At 39.4% G+C, this 16,962-nt stretch overlaps 3 protein-coding genes across 7 annotated transcripts; 2 read left to right on the top strand and 1 right to left on the bottom strand.

The window, feature by feature from the left end:
* Positions 1-745: 745 nt before the first annotated feature.
* rnaseh2c (ribonuclease H2, subunit C) lies at positions 746-3,837 on the bottom strand. The gene is made up of 5 exons (XM_032528288.1): positions 3,728-3,837; positions 3,051-3,205; positions 1,759-1,871; positions 1,467-1,586; positions 746-988 (listed from the first exon to the last, which is right to left on the bottom strand). Exons 2-5 carry the CDS (start codon positions 3,202-3,204, stop codon positions 965-967), a joined length of 411 nt encoding a protein of 136 aa, XP_032384179.1. The 5' UTR covers position 3,205; positions 3,728-3,837; the 3' UTR covers positions 746-964.
* On the top strand, positions 2,988-9,327 carry LOC116696979 (seipin). Of its 3 annotated transcripts, none has more exons than XM_032528283.1 (10): positions 2,988-2,998; positions 6,470-6,725; positions 6,830-6,908; positions 7,000-7,143; positions 7,252-7,287; positions 7,918-8,052; positions 8,158-8,255; positions 8,815-8,944; positions 9,056-9,128; positions 9,200-9,327. In XM_032528283.1, the coding sequence occupies exons 2-10, from the start codon at positions 6,475-6,477 to the stop codon at positions 9,268-9,270; spliced, it is 1,017 nt and encodes a 338-aa protein (XP_032384174.1). In that variant the 5' UTR covers positions 2,988-2,998; positions 6,470-6,474; the 3' UTR covers positions 9,271-9,327. The 3 variants fall into 3 exon arrangements, with proteins under 3 accessions (XP_032384174.1, XP_032384173.1, XP_032384175.1); XM_032528282.1 differs by lacking the exon at positions 2,988-2,998 and adding an exon at positions 4,927-5,031; XM_032528284.1 differs by lacking the exons at positions 2,988-2,998; positions 7,252-7,287 and adding an exon at positions 4,927-5,031.
* Positions 9,328-9,929: 602 nt separating this feature from the next.
* On the top strand, positions 9,930-16,902 carry si:ch73-22a13.3 (inositol-trisphosphate 3-kinase A). 3 transcript variants are annotated; one of them, XR_004333871.1, is made up of 9 exons: positions 9,930-10,108; positions 10,258-11,149; positions 12,543-12,627; positions 13,722-13,935; positions 14,817-15,021; positions 15,145-15,246; positions 15,832-15,903; positions 16,007-16,319; positions 16,390-16,854. XR_004333871.1 is itself a non-coding variant. In XM_032528277.1 (8 exons), the coding sequence occupies exons 2-8, from the start codon at positions 10,316-10,318 to the stop codon at positions 16,259-16,261; spliced, it is 1,767 nt and encodes a 588-aa protein (XP_032384168.1). In that variant the 5' UTR covers positions 9,931-10,108; positions 10,258-10,315; the 3' UTR covers positions 16,262-16,472. The 3 variants fall into 3 exon arrangements, 2 of the variants coding, with proteins under 2 accessions (XP_032384168.1, XP_032384169.1); XM_032528277.1 differs by having other exon boundaries at positions 9,931-10,108; positions 16,007-16,472; XM_032528278.1 differs by lacking the exon at positions 9,930-10,108 and having other exon boundaries at positions 10,192-11,149; positions 16,007-16,902.
* Positions 16,903-16,962: the final 60 nt, after the last annotated feature.

Genomic DNA, 16,962 nt, shown 5'->3' with positions numbered 1-16,962 from the left:
GGCAGTCCAGGATTATATACAGTCTCTTACTGTGTACTCCGTCAGATTCTCTCAGCACTGTGGCTGTCTTGTCCTAAACCAACATATTTCATCGACTTTGCTTGGCATTGTCAATCAGGGCCAATTAAAATGTGTTAGGAATAGAAACCCAGTGTAATTGTTCCTTAACTTGCCTACATGTTCTGGTAGTATAGCAGTGGAAGTGAGGGAGATTAAACAAGTTTGGGGAGCCACCCTTTTTGTGTCTACATTTTCTGTGTTGCCTTTCCCTCTGTAATTTCCTGTAATTTGACAGAATTAGACCTTTTTCACAGCAGACATGTTGACATGTCATAGTAGGAAAAGCACAGGCACATTAATGATGGCTGCATTCCACTTAGTAGAAGCCCTGGTGTTGTGCATGCTGACTCACTGAAATAGCTCACTTGATGGAATTGAACCAACCTTAAGGTTATCAATTTCAGCTGTGCTTTTCCTGCTATGACAAGTCAAAATGTCTGCTGTGAAAAAGGTCCATACAGTACGAGCACACAAATGCAGCAATTCTGCCTTCTCTTTAAATGTGCTAGAATGACTGTGTAAACCCCATTTTAACTTATAAGAATTGATTGGTATTACCATACCAACCCAAGAGGTTTGGAAACTCAGAAGGGAAAATCCAAACGTTGCCTTGTGAATAAACACTTCAGTAGAAACAATATAGACATGTTGTTTCAGTGAATCACATAATCACACAGGTTGTTCAGTCTACATTATCTTTTTATTTCAATTTACTACAAAAGAATTTATCATAAAAAAATATAAACATTACATCTGTAACTTACTACTCTGCAATTAACACTAAACTTGTTAGCATTTCTTTCACTTGCTATAGCCAGTAACCAGCAAACCAGTTTATTTTGATCCTAACACGTTGAGGTGACACCAACCGTCCCCCTCTGAGCACAAGTTTTTGCCCCTATCTTCAGTCTTCCACTGGCCCGTGGATCTGTGAAGAGTCAAAATATCAGTTTGGTTTTTATTATATTATTGAATCAAATCTTGTCTTTGTCACAACATTTGGTTGGGAATTCGAACCAAATTATATTATATTTAAATATTGTTGTTTATGTATTGCTTTTGTCAATTTTGACAGTATATGTTAATGTGAAGAGAAACAATAAAAATGAACCACAACACACAAACAAAGTTATTAGGCTGTAGAAACAACTGTTTTGATTTCAATGATTGTTGGTAAATCGGTCTACTGGATGAGGTTTTGATCATCCCAAACAACAAAAATCAGCCCTCTCTGGAACACGAAATGAAGAAAAAACAGTTGGCGCTTTAATCCTGTTTAATAAGACAAGCAGCTGATCATTAGACGTATTGAAAGTGATTCAACTGAAAAACAATTACTGTGTAACGCAGGTTAGTCTTAGATTTAACAGCCTTTTAAAGTCAGCCAGACAACAAAAGGAACTCACTGCCTCAGCCAACTCTGGCCAATCCATCGCCATCACGACTGTATCGTCGGAATTCGGAGACGTCTCCAGGTTCCAGTAGGTCAGCTTATCAAACACAGAGGAGACCTTCACTGTCCTGTCCTGGACACACATAATTTAGCATTATGTAGACATAGTAAAAAAAAATCCTTACCCACACAAAAATCTAAATAATTCCCTGGGCAGTTAGTGCTTTGCCTCGTCTTTGACTGTCTCAGACTGCTGGTCATAGTTTTTGTGATGTGAAAGATGACATCAGTGATGTGATGTTTACCTCTTGGTCAGATCCAGGCTTGTTGATCTCTTTCAGCACCAAGCCGGTGTAGCCCTGTGGACAGCTGAGCTCCTGCCCTTTCAACCCACGACCTCTGAATGAAACTGTCTTCTCTGTAATAAGAAATTTTAACAAAAGGATTGTTGTTAGAAACGGTTTTACCGCCCATTAAAATGACTGTGGGATAAAACGTGAGATACACCTTCCTAAATCTGTGAATTACACATTTGGCATGGTTAGGCTGTTATGAAAAATAACATATCCCTTCTCTTAACATTATGATCATGGTGGAACAAACAGCCATCCTGACTTCTGAACTAAAGAACAGGTCATAATTAGCACAAAAATCTTGGTCAGGTCAAACAGCTGTATCTTATTCTCCATTTAAATGTCCCATATTTGGACCGTTTGTTACAAGCATAAAATGGCTCATAACCAGTGTAAGCTTGTCATGTTGTAGTCTGGATCAATGACATTTCATTTACTGGATAATCACCAACCTTTGTTTGTTTTGGGAGACCACAACAAATGTTGAGCTAGCAAGATGTATGCTGAAAATGGCAAGTTTGGAAAAGAATAGGCTCATGCAATAAGGCAGGCCTGGTTTAAAGAAATACAAACAACCCAGAGTGTTTTTTTTGTCCTATCCAGGAATGTATATGTGATGGGGCCAGACCTTACTCCACAGCGCTGTGGAGACAGGTCGGGGCAATGCAAGACTAGTACTTGACATATTATCAATGTAAGTCAAAAACATGGTCACCATAAAGCTTTTGTGAACCTAATGACTTTCCTGCTCTCCTTAATCTTGTAAAAATGAAGAAAAAAAACGACATCATTGATCATTTGTGAGATTAGTTTTTTCTTCACCTCTGTTTTCTCTTAACCCTTGTGTTGTCTTAGGGTAAAATTTGACCCATTTTCTAAATTTCTCTATAAGAAATATGGATTTCTTTTTAACTACCCAATTGTAATTATCCAAAAATAACACGGATGGTGTCATACAACACGCTTCGCAAGTACAACAAAAGATTGGATCTCTACTTAAAGTGAATTTTAAGGTGTTTGATTACATTTTTTTCACATGTGAAAAAAAAATGTATCCTGACTGAACTTTGACATTTACCCTTCTGTGATGATCCCTCCTTAAATAATAGTCTAAATATGTCATAATTTACGCTTTTTTAACTCAAGAATTACGTATTATTATTATTTTTATATAATTACTCAAACTAGACCAGTTAACAATTAGCGTTGGTTTATTGGTAGAGGCGAATCTCTGTTGGGTGTACCTAGTTTGCAGTCTTTAGTGGTAGCAGTGAGGTACTGTGAGACCTGGGCCGGCCCGTTGTGTTCAATCTCGCAGGGCAGGAGGTGGACTGGAGCTCGCTGTGCCTGGCCCACAGACGACACATTAACACGAGTCACACTGGTGTTACAGGACATTCTGCAGCCAGTCAAGACAGAGGAGGACAAATACATAAACAACAACAAATTACACTCTTGTATTCTATTTGAACCTAACTTGCCTTGCTGTGATTTGAGACATATAAAGGTTGTCCCTGAACTATCCGCTGGCTTTAACAGAGAAGAAGTATTTATTTTCCCCAATCAGAATAACGTTAACTACAATTTAATAACTTCATGTGTCACTACAGGTTAGGCATAACGTGAACTGTTATTAAATACAGTGCAAGCAGTTTGTTAATATGTATAATGAATGCAATTTTTTTTGAAGGCTTCTTTGACATGTTTCTTAAGGAAAAAGAATTGTATCAGACTTTGTTCATTGGTTAATGATGTTTTGGAGCTCTGACAACCACCAGTGCAGACTTTCCCTAAAATAAACACCATGCCCCCTCTACTACAGATTCAGTCACATTAGTGTGTTTTATCAGCTACTCTTAAACATTAAACACGTTGTTAAATGACTTAAATGTTGATTTGAGAAACATAACGCCAACATTACCTTTCAGCAGTTTTCCAAACGCTTACACTTACAGACACTTAAAGAAGGTGAAACTAAACGTAAAATTGGACCTTTTCCGGGTAGCGCCAATCCCTGTCTGTGATTGGACGAAAGTGTCTTCTTCTACGCTGCAAGATATTTTAGCGCGTTTTTTCTGTTCCGCCAGAGAATGTCTCCCTCTCTTGGTGAGAGATCATTTTACTCTTTTACTTGTGCCTTTCGATGTTTTGTTCCCTCTACTCTTTATTTTTCTCCATCCCGCTTGTACTTAATTATCTTTTGTGAACTTTTTACAAATACAATCTGTAGGCTATATATCTATATTTTAAAGTGTAATAAATAACTGGTCACAAAACATCCTTATGTGCAATTCCTTCCATCCATCCATTCAATTCACTTACCCTGATCATAGTCATCTTCTGTTATTAACTATTTCTTGTTTTTCATATACTAAATCCTGCATAGGTTATTGTACAGTAGCTACATGAATGTTAAGATACTAACAGGTAATTGGGAATCTCTTGGCAATTTAGAAAGAAGACTCTCTAAATACAATGCAGGATCACCAGATCCAGATGTTTACTATGTGATATCATAACACCTCTTAAAACAGACCATTTTGCTTTGCTAGCAGAACATTTCAAGACCAAGGAATGTAAAAGTAAACTGCAAATGGGTGTATATTCAATTCAGATACCAGATACAAACACATGAACATTTTTGGAATTAGGTTTAGATGTGCAATAATACAAGGAATGAATAAAGTAAAAAAATAGGTTGCTCATGAGGTCAAATTATCATCCCACATTGTAGAGGCAATGTATCAATCTGTTTTTAACAATTGTCAAAACAAAATAAGAACCATATATAAGCAGTCCTATTACAAAGTATATTCTTGCAGGGAGTCATGACATGACGCCAGTCCACTTGATTTGCTGTGATGTTGTTCCATTTTTGTCACTTAAATCTAAACTATATAATGGGGCTATAATAGGATAAAGTATAGTTCTGGTACAAACTGTAGTTCTCTAGCCTCGGCCCTGTTGTCAGGGTCGTGATTAACACTGAGAACTCTGTTCCAGTTGGCAGCAGCATCTCTCCGTGTGGGATGGACTAAACCCTGTCCAGAGGCAGCTTTAAGCAGTTCAAGTTATGGGGGGGGGGGGGGGGGGGGGGGGGGGGGGGGGGGGGGGGGGGGGGGGTTCTGTTCACAACATTTCATCCAGACAGTTTCAAGCTGTGTAGAAATAGATTTCAGGGAAAGGACAAGTGATTTCCTAACAGTTGGCCAGAAAAAACTAAAGGTAAGTTTTTTTTATATATAACAAGACAAAGTATTGTGGCAAGTTGGATACTACATGGATGTATTAATAGAAAAAAAAACAAAGTTCTGATTTGGAGCTTATTTTTGAGTTAAAATGCTTTAGTATCCACACACTATGATCCTTGGCAGCATAATTTTTGATCTGAAATCTTCATGGCAGTTTTCAATAATGATTCATTGTGTTGAGCAAGTTGCAACTCCCTTTGTCTTTTAATGATTAAATATTAAAACAGTGTTGGATGAACTATTCATATAATATTATATATATTATATAATAATGTCATTTACTAAAGGAAAAGTACTAATACCACACTGTAAAATACTCAAAGCCGTGCATTGAAAATGGTAGGTAAGTATAATCAAGAAAAGTAAAATACTCAATGCAGAAAGATAGCCACTGTGATCCCTTCACAATGCTTGTTGTGTCCAACAAATAGTGAAAAACTCAAAATTATTTGTCTAATAAATAAAAATAATTTAAATGTTTAAAAAGGAAAACCAGAACATCTTCATATTTGCAAAGATGGAACCAGGAATTGTTTTGACAAAAATAGTTGCAAATTATTTTTTTGTCAATCGGCTAATTGATTAATCAACTAATTGTTTCCGCTCTTTATACTCTTATGTAGTTTAATTTATAACATATAAGCGCTTCATGTATTTTGTTTGCAAAAGTCTTAATTTGTCAAATATTCATATTGAAATAAAGTACAATAGTTCCCTCAGAAATGTAGTGTAGAAATAGAAAGTGACATGATAAGAAAAGACTCAAGTAAAAACAAGTACCTCAAATTTGTTCAGCAGAATAAAAGCACTTAGTTACATTCCATCAGTGAACTTTAGAAAATAAACAGCTTAATTTTTACAGACACGTGATGTCCACTGAGGAATACTAATAAATATATCATGAATTCACTAACAATACTACACAAAACATGTTGTGTCAAAACAAACTGGTAAACATTTCTTAGTTGCTTCTTTGCTTCTAGATACATGTGATCCAGTCAGAGTGGCAGTTGACTGTTGACACACTTTGCTTGAGTCATCTGATGTGAAAGGCCTCTGCTTGAGACTGAGATTGGACTCAGTGGTTTCACAGCTCTCAGTACTGCCAAAGTGCTGCTTGTTTCTCAGGCTTCATGAGATCCTAATATCATCATCCACACTGTTTTATGACATCAAACAAACAATGCTTGATCTATCTCTTTCTTTTTACAGGGAAATGTTGACAAGAACCAGATAACTTTTTGGATGACATTCAAGACATTAAACATGCTTATAATGTGATTGCATTCACCTTTCTGAGTTTTTTTACTTAATGTTGTCTTTATATTAGTGTTTGTTCAGATGTTCCTGGTAAACCCGGTCCTAATCTGCTTTTCAAAAGGTTATATTTAATGTGGTTTGTTAATGTTTAGATTTCATGGATCAAGGAAGTCATTTGCGTCCAGGAGAAGATGGAGAACTTACAATCCTCATCGGTCACACGTTGCTAGGGCTCCAGGATTCCCTTGTCAGGGTGATGTCACGTGCCCGTCAGAGAGTTATACAGGGCTTTGTTGTGTTCTCTATTGTTGTCCTGCTCCTCTGGATCGCTGCCTTTTTATACTCCAGCTTCTACTACTCTTACATGCCCAAGGCGGCTTTTTCCTCACCTGTGCACTATTACTACAGGTGTGTATGTAAAGTCCTCTACAGTTGCATCAGAAAAACAGAAGAATGTAGCTTCTGTGTGTTTGCTTTTGCTTTCACTCAGTCGTTCACATTTTTGTCTACAGGGCAGACTGTGAATTTCCTGCCTCTTTTCTGTGCTCTTATCCGGTGGCCAACGTCTCTTTGATGAGAAATAAGAAACATGTATGTATGAATGTGTGCGTTTGCATCTATAGGCCTATTTACTTTGTGTCTCTAGTCCCAGGAGTGTAATCTCTTTAAAATGTAAATTCAGGTGCTGACATTCGGCCAGGCTTATCGGATGTCTCTGCAACTGGAGATGCCAGATTCTCCCACCAACCAGGAGCTGGGGATGTTCATGATCAAGACAACTTGTTTCTCTCAGGATGGACAGCAAGTTGCCTCCTCTGCTCGCTCTGTGAGTTGTTGATTTCCTCAGCTCCCATGTGTGGCCACATGTGTACAATCTAATAGTGCTTCATGCTAACTCCAATGATTCATGGTTGCATTGCCGTGTGTTTCTCAGGCAAGACAACTGCTGTCCGCCTCCAGCTCTCGCTTTGTGAGTACAGCGCTGACGCACAATAACTTTTAATCATACAGCCTGGTCGGCGGCAGATTAGGGCTGCTTATGCTTTCTGCAGAGCTCCACTGCATCCAAAGGTGATCTCAGTGCTTGAAATGGGGGGAGGGAAGATCTTCAAGTTAATTGTGTAGGGGATGAACTTACTTAATGAAATTATGTAGTATTTTTAAGGCTGTATTTTGGGATGTTTCTGCAATAAATTATATGTTTTATTATATATACTAATCAGCCTTACAAAATTGTCAATTTAAAACACCTTTCAGTCAAATCCACTGCTACAAAGTAGAACCTCAAACGTTACCCTATAACTGAGTCAGAACAAAAAGAAATGTTTTAGTTTAAACAAAAGCGTAACATTGATTAGCTACTGTATTGCACTTCATGACTTTGATAAAGGGGAGTCCACTGAGATCAGCTTTTGTCATTAAATTGAGCACACAACCAATTCATTGAGTTATACAGATGGTAAAGCTTTTGCATCAATGACAACAATCACCCTTTCCTAAATATTCATCATGATATCTGCTGAGGATATGACATTTTTGAGGTTGTGTTGCCCTGCCGGGTGTTTATGTCTGGTTGACTGTGTTGTACTGCTGTGGTCAGAGCATGCTGCGATACCGTTCAGACCTGCTGATGTACCTTAGAACGCTAGTGTTCCTCCCGGCCTTTCTCACCGGAGTCGCTGAGCAGGAACAAGTGCTGCAGGTGGAGCTCTTCTCAGACTACACCGACGACCCTGTGAGTCATGCACTGCTTTGTGAGTGTGTTAGCATGTGTCAGCGTGTATAAACAGCAAGCAGGTAATTTTTATTTAGTCTAATATCTGTGTCTCCATGTGCACAGTATGCCCCCTCGGTCACAGCCGTCATTGAAATCATGTCCAACAAGGTGCAGATCTACTCATCTCAGCTCTATATTCATGCTCACTTCACTGGTATAAGGTAAGACGTGGATGTCATGCTTTATATTAGATCTGGAAGTAGCATACATACATTATATTTGATGATGAAACAAGAAAGAAATTCATAATCTTTAAACCTACAGCAGAGAGTGAGGGTCTGTAAGCAGTTGTCCAGATTTCTACAATGTTGAGATATGTGTACTCTCAAGAGAATGAGTTAGACTTTTCTTTAAAAAGAGTAAGGGCAAGTTATTTTACTGTAACACGACACAGAAAATCTATCACAGTGGAGGAAGACATGCATTTCTCCACTGAAAGCAGCCTAATAAGACCAAAAAACTATGTCTTTCTAGTTGGTCCAGACATGTATCTTCTCTGGAAAACTAACTCCACCTATGTCTCCACCTACACTTACAACCTGTAAATGCAACATGTTTAGATGTTTTCTCCGTGAGCTTCTAGAGGAAATCAGCCTATTGTAAATAACTGGCTGGCATTGAAGTCCAACTGAGACAGAAAGTGGGATAACAGCAGCCTTCTTAGCATCACATCATAATTACTGTAATGATGGTTTTCTTTGTTTGTTTTTTCTATGTCAGACACTTGTTGTTCAACTTCCCTCTCCTGTCAGCCCTGGTGGGAGTGTCCAGTAACTTCATCTTCCTCAGTCTCCTCTTCGTCCTAAGCTACTTGAGGCTGCTGTTCAGACTTGATCTAGGAGCAGAGCAGGTGAGCGGAGACAAAAAGGCCCATTACAATATTTAACAACAGCTGCTGCAGGGCTGCACAGTTATTGAGTCTCAGGTGTCTCTGAGTGCTTGTTTTCCTCCTTGCTCACAGCTCAGAACAGACGGACTGCTGTCAAATAGGGACAGGAACTTGAACATCAACCAACATGAGGATGCTGCTGCAGGTACAAAACACAGGCACAGAGAATTTCATTGTCATCTCAGTCACTGACTGCAAGAATAAATTCCTTGACAGGTACTGCAGAGCTGATGGGTCCCCTCCAGATGACCCCCACAAATCTGAGCCAGGAGAGGACCCATTTGTAATTTGGCGACAACACAGAGATGCAGAAACAGACAGATTCACTAGTAGATTCAAATGAATCAGAGGCCGCCTGAGGCCATTATTATGGTAAAGGAGAGGGAGAAAGTGTAGAGAGCAATCACAAGATATAAGGATGAAGATTTAAGAGAGATACATGGTTGAAAATGACCCACACACCTCTGTTTGAGTTGTCTATTTTTTTGCTCTTACATCATGTCCTCTGTGTTTTGTCTCACATTGGTGTTTCAGCTTTACAGTATTGTTAGGACCCTTTGATTTATTTTGTGCAAAGTCCCTATTCTGAGAACTACTTGCTAGCAATGTCTTCAATATTCTTCTTCTCTTTAAAATTCCTCTCTGCTTCTAAGTCTGACTTAGTGAAATGATCTGAAAATTATCATGACTTGTTCTTTCATCCTGGTAGATAATTTGTATTTAATTCCATCAGTTGTATTTCATACTATAATGCTGGCTTGAATCAGTTTGGTACTTTGATTAAAATGTAAAACAATAATGCAGCAAGTGTGTTTCTTTCTACTATACAAAATATCTTAAATTTATTGAGTTTGAAGCCAAAATGTGTATCACTTGGCTGCAAAGTAAATTATGTTACACTAAGTACACACTCATATTTGGTGGGAGGACACCTTACTCTATTTCCACCCTGCTTTCTGACGCAGTGCCATGTGTCATTGCTGGATGTGTTCTTGGCTTTGGATGAAGCTTTGTGAACTTTATGACGCCAGTGCATGCAAAACATGGCACCAGCAGGGAGAATGAGAGAGGGATGTAGCTCACTGGCACAGAACTTTCTAACAACAGGTGGAGGGCACAGGTAAGGTAAGTTAGACAAATGTGGTCATTTGTAGTTTTATATTGTGTCGTTTGAAGAAAGCTTAGAAATATTGCTGAGACTGTGCATTTTTTCAACCATGTTTAAAACTGTGTATCTCTTGTAAACATTTCCCTTTTTGCATGTTTTGTACAAGCTCATGTGTTGAGCTCATGGAGTGAATCACTACCTACGCTCACACACTGGACTCAAAGATGGACATGACAGACGATAACCACATGGAGGGGATAGAGATGGCGATGGAGACAGAGAACAGGCAAACTATGGATAATGACTTTATTGTCAGACTGTCAGATGAGACACACCAACATCTGAAATTCAGTGAAGTCCATTCCAGCAGCTGCAAAATGGTCAAAGTGAGATCCAGACCCAGACTCGAGTCCACAAAAAGTTTCCCCCCTTACAGTCAGTGTATAGGTGGACTCGGTGAGGACAATAAGCTCAATTCAGAATCAGGCAATACGATGAGGGAAGACAAGAATGATGTCTTACAAGGCACAGAAAGAAAAGAGGACTTTGAATTGAACGCAAGATGTGCAAGGGATAAAGTTAAGGCAAAATGGAGGATGAGGAGGAAGGAGAGGTTAGGTGGGAGCTATGAAGTTGATGCAGACGGATGGGAGAGGGGAAGGTGGAGAGGGAAAAGAAGGGTTGAAGAGACTGGAAGAGAGAGGGAGCCTAAGGATGGGGAAAGTGAAGGGGCCTTAAACAGTGAGTGGAAACACTGGAGAGGTAAAAACTCCAGTTTTGAGACAGAAAGAAAAGAAAAAGAGGATGAAGAGAGAAGGAAATCCCCCGTTTCAGCAACAGAAGGAGAAAGCGAGGGGAGCGGGAAGACCCCAGAGGGGAACAATGAAGAGGCTGAGGTCTCCACAACACATCAGTGGTCCTCCCCACATCCAATCCTCTCCAAGCTTTTGCACTCCTCCATCTCCTCCTGCTCCTCCATCAACCTCTCATCAACAGAGAGTGATGAGGTTTTCAGCGAAGGAGAGGATGTTGACTCAAAGAGGAGGGCGTTCAAGAAGGTGAGAACAGACAGATTAGGTTTGAAACTACATTTTTCAGTTTTGGCATTAGCTATCCCAGTCTCATGCACTGACAGGCATCCCGCTTGTGCATGTGCTGCTCTGGTTTTCCATGGAAAAGGCTTACTAAAACTACATGTGTATCTCAGCTGTTCTTTGCACCTGTGGTCCTGGGGATTTGCATGGGCTTGAAAGAGGACTTTGACAAGGTCAGATTTGAATGGTGTTTGCATGCCTGGCTGCTGCTCCTGCTGCTGCTGCTGCTGCTACTGCTACAGATATGAGAGGAGGTGGGAGAAGACGGCGGGAGAAGGGCTAGGTAATAGTGCAGTTACTTTCTCAGTGCAGTTTCAAGTTTGCATTGTTGGACACACTAAGCCTGTTTGGACTGAATAAAAGAGCACTACACAAGAACGAGAAATGGGCATCTTCAAAGCATTTCATCTCTGTGACCAAAAAACATTTAGAATGCAAACATCTATTATTTAAAAGATTAGGTTTTGAAATACAGTATATAGACATTTTCTTCAAACTACGTACTTAACATTTTGCAACAGTGTCTCTACTGAGCATGCTCAGGACTACTTTCACTTGTTTTTCAGTTATTTTCATTGATCATGCCTGTGTCTGGTGGCAGCTGTTTTGTATATATACAAAACAGCTCAGATCATAACTGGGGTATCCGCTGTTTGGAAACACTAAACACACTGATGCTTATAACAGTTTTCGACATGAACAGAGGACTTAAGAGGTGTTTATAATGTATAATGTGCCCCAGAAAATGTCTCTCAATCAGAGATATATTTACAAAAGGGGGGTTAATGATAAGATTTTGTCCAAAGAAATAGGTCTTGATACTTTTTCATGAGAAGACCACTGGTTTAAATTATGAAATGAATGATGCATGTTGCATTTTATTTAGCTGCTTCCGTTTCGGGGTCAACTGATAGGCCTATTGTGCATGCTGTCTCACTGCCATGACTTCCTGGGACACTTGAATTGAACAGAGCCAGTCTTAATGATGTTAGTGACAATTAAAAATGCATGTTAATGACTGGAAATGTGTTTTAGCACCCAAGAAAAATCACACAGGACTCCCCAAACATGGGAACCCCACTTTTGAGCATTTGCCTACTAAAGAGGTCAATAAGTATAACAGGTCCTGTCAGCACAGTGGCAGCACTGCTGGCTGTGGCCTTCCGTTTGGATGCATGCAGACATTCAGGTTTAGGTGAATTCTGAATAGCCTGCTGGTGAATGGGTTTCTCTGTTTACACTTGCTGACTTTTCAAAGATGTAATCTGCCTCTTGAAAAGCAATGCATACAGGGATAAGCTCCACACTTGCCTTGCATGAAGACATTCACATGATATGCTCCTCTTTTGTGCCTCAGAGCCGCTCCTGGAAAACCTACCTGACCATGATGCACTGGTCGCTGCGGCGGCAGAGCTCCTGGGTCCAGCTCGCTGGACATCAAGGCATGTTCATCTAAAACAGACATGTACAGGCCCTCAGAAACTACTATGGACATGAGAGGATGAACTACATTCACGTATACTATACTGTGTGTATCTCTACACTACTGCATATTAGAAACAGTTTACATCAGGCCCAGACTGGCCACCCAGAGCACCGGGGGAATTCCTTTTTATATACACATGAGGAATTACCGGTGGCCTAACCAGCCGATGGTGTTAACCCTTAGAAAGTTTGCAGTTTAAGGCAAAAACCATGCAGTTTTTCTTATGCAGTAAAGAACTGTGTTTTTACCTATTCTAAAATGATAAATTTGAATATTTATTTATTCATACTGGACTCCCTAAGAGAGATGCCTTCATTGGGTATGACTTAAAAGCTGAAACTTTTTTGGATTCATTGATCCCATTTGTATTCATGTGTGATGATGTTAGTCCACATAGTAGCCATTTCATTGTAATGAATCCCTTTTTTTACTTGGCCTCATAGAATAAAATGACCTATTGTGACCTCTCATAGCCTTATTAAATTTCACAACCACAAACTAGAGATCTAGGGAATTCAGATGATGTATGGCTTCCATAGGTTTATAGACAATAAAGGGTTTTCAGAGCACTTTCCAGAACAGAAGTGCTCTCCATCCAAACGCAGAAAAATGCAATTCTTACAAAAGTCTCCAAACATTTTTGATACAAAATCTCAGCACACCTTTTTCTATGGTGTTCCTCAAGGTCATGGTCTCTCAATGTGGTAATTTTGGGGGATTTCTGACCATCTATTATCAAGTGGTCAAATAGGATTATATTTTGTAAAAAATGACATGACTCACATGTTATATAACCTTTTTATCTCCAGAATGTGAGCTTTCAGAAACTAAGAAAACAAGTATGTGTTTTAGTTTGGTCAACATATACTTTGATTTTATTCAGTAATTCATAGAAGATTAGATGTAGACCTGACTAACCTGATTAATTAAGACAGGAAAATCCCACAAATAATGATGATATCCACACATTCTGCCTTCTTGTTTGAATAAACACAGAGAGCTAATAATTCTACCCGTTGTCCCTGCCTTGCTGGTTGCTGCCATCCCCAGGTAACTTCCAGCTGAGTGAGGGAGGGGAGGTGTTGAAACTGTACAGTGAAGAGGAGGCAAAGTGCTTGGACAGCCTGATGACAGACCTGCTGAGACCCTTTGTCCCGCAGTACCACGGCTTGGTCACCAAGGGGGAGCGCGTCTACATCCGCCTGGAGGACCTACTGAGTGGCCTGAGGAGACCTGTCATCATGGACTGCAAGATGGGAGTCAGGTAGGTTTCACAATTTTCTTCTTTTTTTGACCAGAAGTGACAAGACTAGTCTGGCAGGCTTATATACTACAGTGGGGCTCAAAAGTTTGGGCACCCCAGATAAAAATTTGTATTAATGTGCATGAAGAAGCCAAGAAAAGATGGACAAAATCTCCAAAAGGCATCAAATTACAGATTAGACATTTGTATAATATATCACAAAAAGTTTGATTTTATTTCCATCATTTAAGCTTTCAAAATAACAGAAAACAAAAAAATGGCGTCTGTAAAAGTTTAGGCACCCTGCAGAGTTAATACCTTGTACTGCTCCCTTTGACAAGTATCACAGCTTGGAAACACTTCTTGTAGTGAGAGGAGAGTCTTTTGATTCTTGTTTGAGGTATCTTCGCCCATTCTTCCTTACAATTACTATTTTCAGTTTCAGTTTTCTAGGCAATGGTGCTGATTATTGTGTCAAGATCAGATGAGTCTGGGCATTTCAAATCTTAAGATTGACATCACCTGGTCTTTCCAGATGATGATTGAGAACAATCCATGACACTGTCAGGTCTCAGCTTTCCAAAGGGGGCGGTGCATGCTATAAACTCTGCAGGGGGCCCAAACTTTTGCAGATGCCATTTTTTGGTTTTCTGTTATTTTGAAAGTGTAAATGATGAATAAAATCTAACTTTTGTGACATATTATACGAATGTCTAATCTGTCATTTGATGCCTTTTCATCTTTTCTTGGCTTCTTTATGCACATTAATACAAATGTTTACCTGGGGTGCCCAAACTTTCGAGCCCCACTGTACATTGTAAAACAGTGTACTATGATTAGATGAGGGACTGAGTTGTAAAATCAATATGTTTTTACGTATAACATGAGAGTTTCCTTCTCAGGACATACCAGGAGGAGGAACTGATCACAGCCCGGACTAAGTCCACCCTGCGGAGTGACATGTACCAAAAGATGCTGAAAATAGACCCATCCGCTCTGTCGGCAGAGGAACACGCACAAAAAGGGGTGACCAAGTGTCGATATCTTCAGTGGAGAGATACAACCAGTTCTACATCCATGCTGGGCTTCAGGATAGAGGCCATCATGGTAGGAGTAAAAGCCAGTAAAATCACTGCACAACTTGTTACCTATTGACCTGATCTGTTTAATTCTCTACAAGTTTTCCATTGTGCCATGTCTGTGCTGCTGTGTTTCTTCTCTTTGAGTCAGATGGAGGATGGCAGTGTCCAACGGGACTTCAGGAAAATTCTGACTTTAGCTCAGGTCACAGAGGCATTGCTCTACTTCACCAGGAGTCAGCTGGACATCCTGGTCAGTTCTGTCCGTTATGAAAACCCAAGTTACATAACACTGCTCTTCCTTTAGAAAACATGTCCTTAATTGGGGGAATTACTAGAATTGTTGGGGCTATGTAAATCATAGCGTGTGGTCTGGACCTACTCTATCTTTAAAGTGTTTCGAGAAAACTTTTGTTATGATTTGATACTATAAATGAAATTTAACTGAATTAATCATAAATCATATTTTGATTAGCAAAAACAATTAGTACAAAATCACTGAAAAGTGGTTGATAAACCTAAAAGTGATAACAAAAGTGAAAAAGCAATAATAACCCTAATAAAAACTGAAATCTAATAAAAATTTGATTTTGGTAAAGTTTCTCCAATTGCTGAGTGAAGTGAAGAAATGACCAACCATATTCAGCCTCCAATACATAATCAATGCATTGATGACTGCTGTGCATTTCCAAAGACCGTACCTCAACCCACCACCCATTTATGGTCTATAAAGGTTTTTAATCAAGATTAAATCTAAAAAAAAATACAACTAAAAACTCTGTGATGTGTGTACTAATTGTTGCTGCTAAACCACAACTCTCCCTATTTGTGTTCTCAGAAAGCGTACCACTCCAGACTCCTGGCCCTGAGCGATGCGCTGAAGAATTCACTATTTTTCAGAACCCATGAGGTTGGTTTACATAGAGACAAATCTCCCCTTGTTAAAAAATGTAAACTACTGTAAGCCCAGAGGTCTTTTTGCTGATATTATTACCTATGTTTGACCTGATTAGGTGATTGGCAGCTCGCTTCTGTTTGTCCACGACCACAGCAGCAAGGCCAACGTGTGGATGATAGACTTTGGGAAGACGACACCCGTGCCTGACCCAAGCGAGCTCCGGCATAATATCCCGTGGGCCGAGGGGAGCAGAGAAGATGGCTACCTCATCGGTCTGACCTCACTCATCACTTCTTTGAGCCAGGCCATCAGTGTGGCCTCCTGGAAGCAGGACAACTGTGGAGAAGGAAATAGTGAAGGCACCACTTAAACAACACTTAAATTCAGGATTATGTGGATTATGTGGACTACTGTTGTTACACTTGGACCCTGTTGTGTTGATTCATTCACTGGAAAAGACAACAAAGGAGGATTTGTTGATGGGGAGTCTGTCTTCATAGGCTGAGGAAGAGAAACAAAGGAATACAATTCAGTAAAGTTCATAGAAATGTTATGTGGTTGTCTTCTATTGTAATCTGGCATGGAACAGTGGAGACAATGTGTTGTTACATACTTCTTTTTTTATTATTTATAAGGACCAAAAACTAATTTTTTTTGTGTTGGTCTACAAAAACTCAGATCTTGCCTATGTTGCAACACATGCTGAATTTATTTGTTTACAGCCGCATAGGAACCCTAATGGGCCATACACACAAACACACACATTTATGGCTGAACAGCCTCATGTTCTACATCTAATACTGTAAGTCTTATCTTAAAACAACTAACCATACAAAGAAACAAACATTGATAAAATATTTGTTATATTATTAAGGATTTGAATTATTTTCACATGATGGGGCTGAAATGTTTGTCTTTTCATGGTCTTATAGGCTGTAAACAATGATAGACCTTCACATAGACAATCCAAGCTAAGTGAAATGAATGAATGCCTCTATCTGCTCACTCTTTATATATACACATCATTGATGAAGTGTGTGTGTGTGTGTGTGTGTGTGTGTGTGTGTGTGT

The sequence above is a fragment of the Etheostoma spectabile genome, chromosome 10 (assembly GCF_008692095.1).
Source record: "Etheostoma spectabile isolate EspeVRDwgs_2016 chromosome 10, UIUC_Espe_1.0, whole genome shotgun sequence".
In the NCBI taxonomy this organism is placed as follows: Eukaryota; Metazoa; Chordata; class Actinopteri; order Perciformes; family Percidae; genus Etheostoma; species Etheostoma spectabile.
Note: the sequence above shows the minus strand (reverse complement) of the source record. Positions and strands in the feature narration are given on the sequence as shown.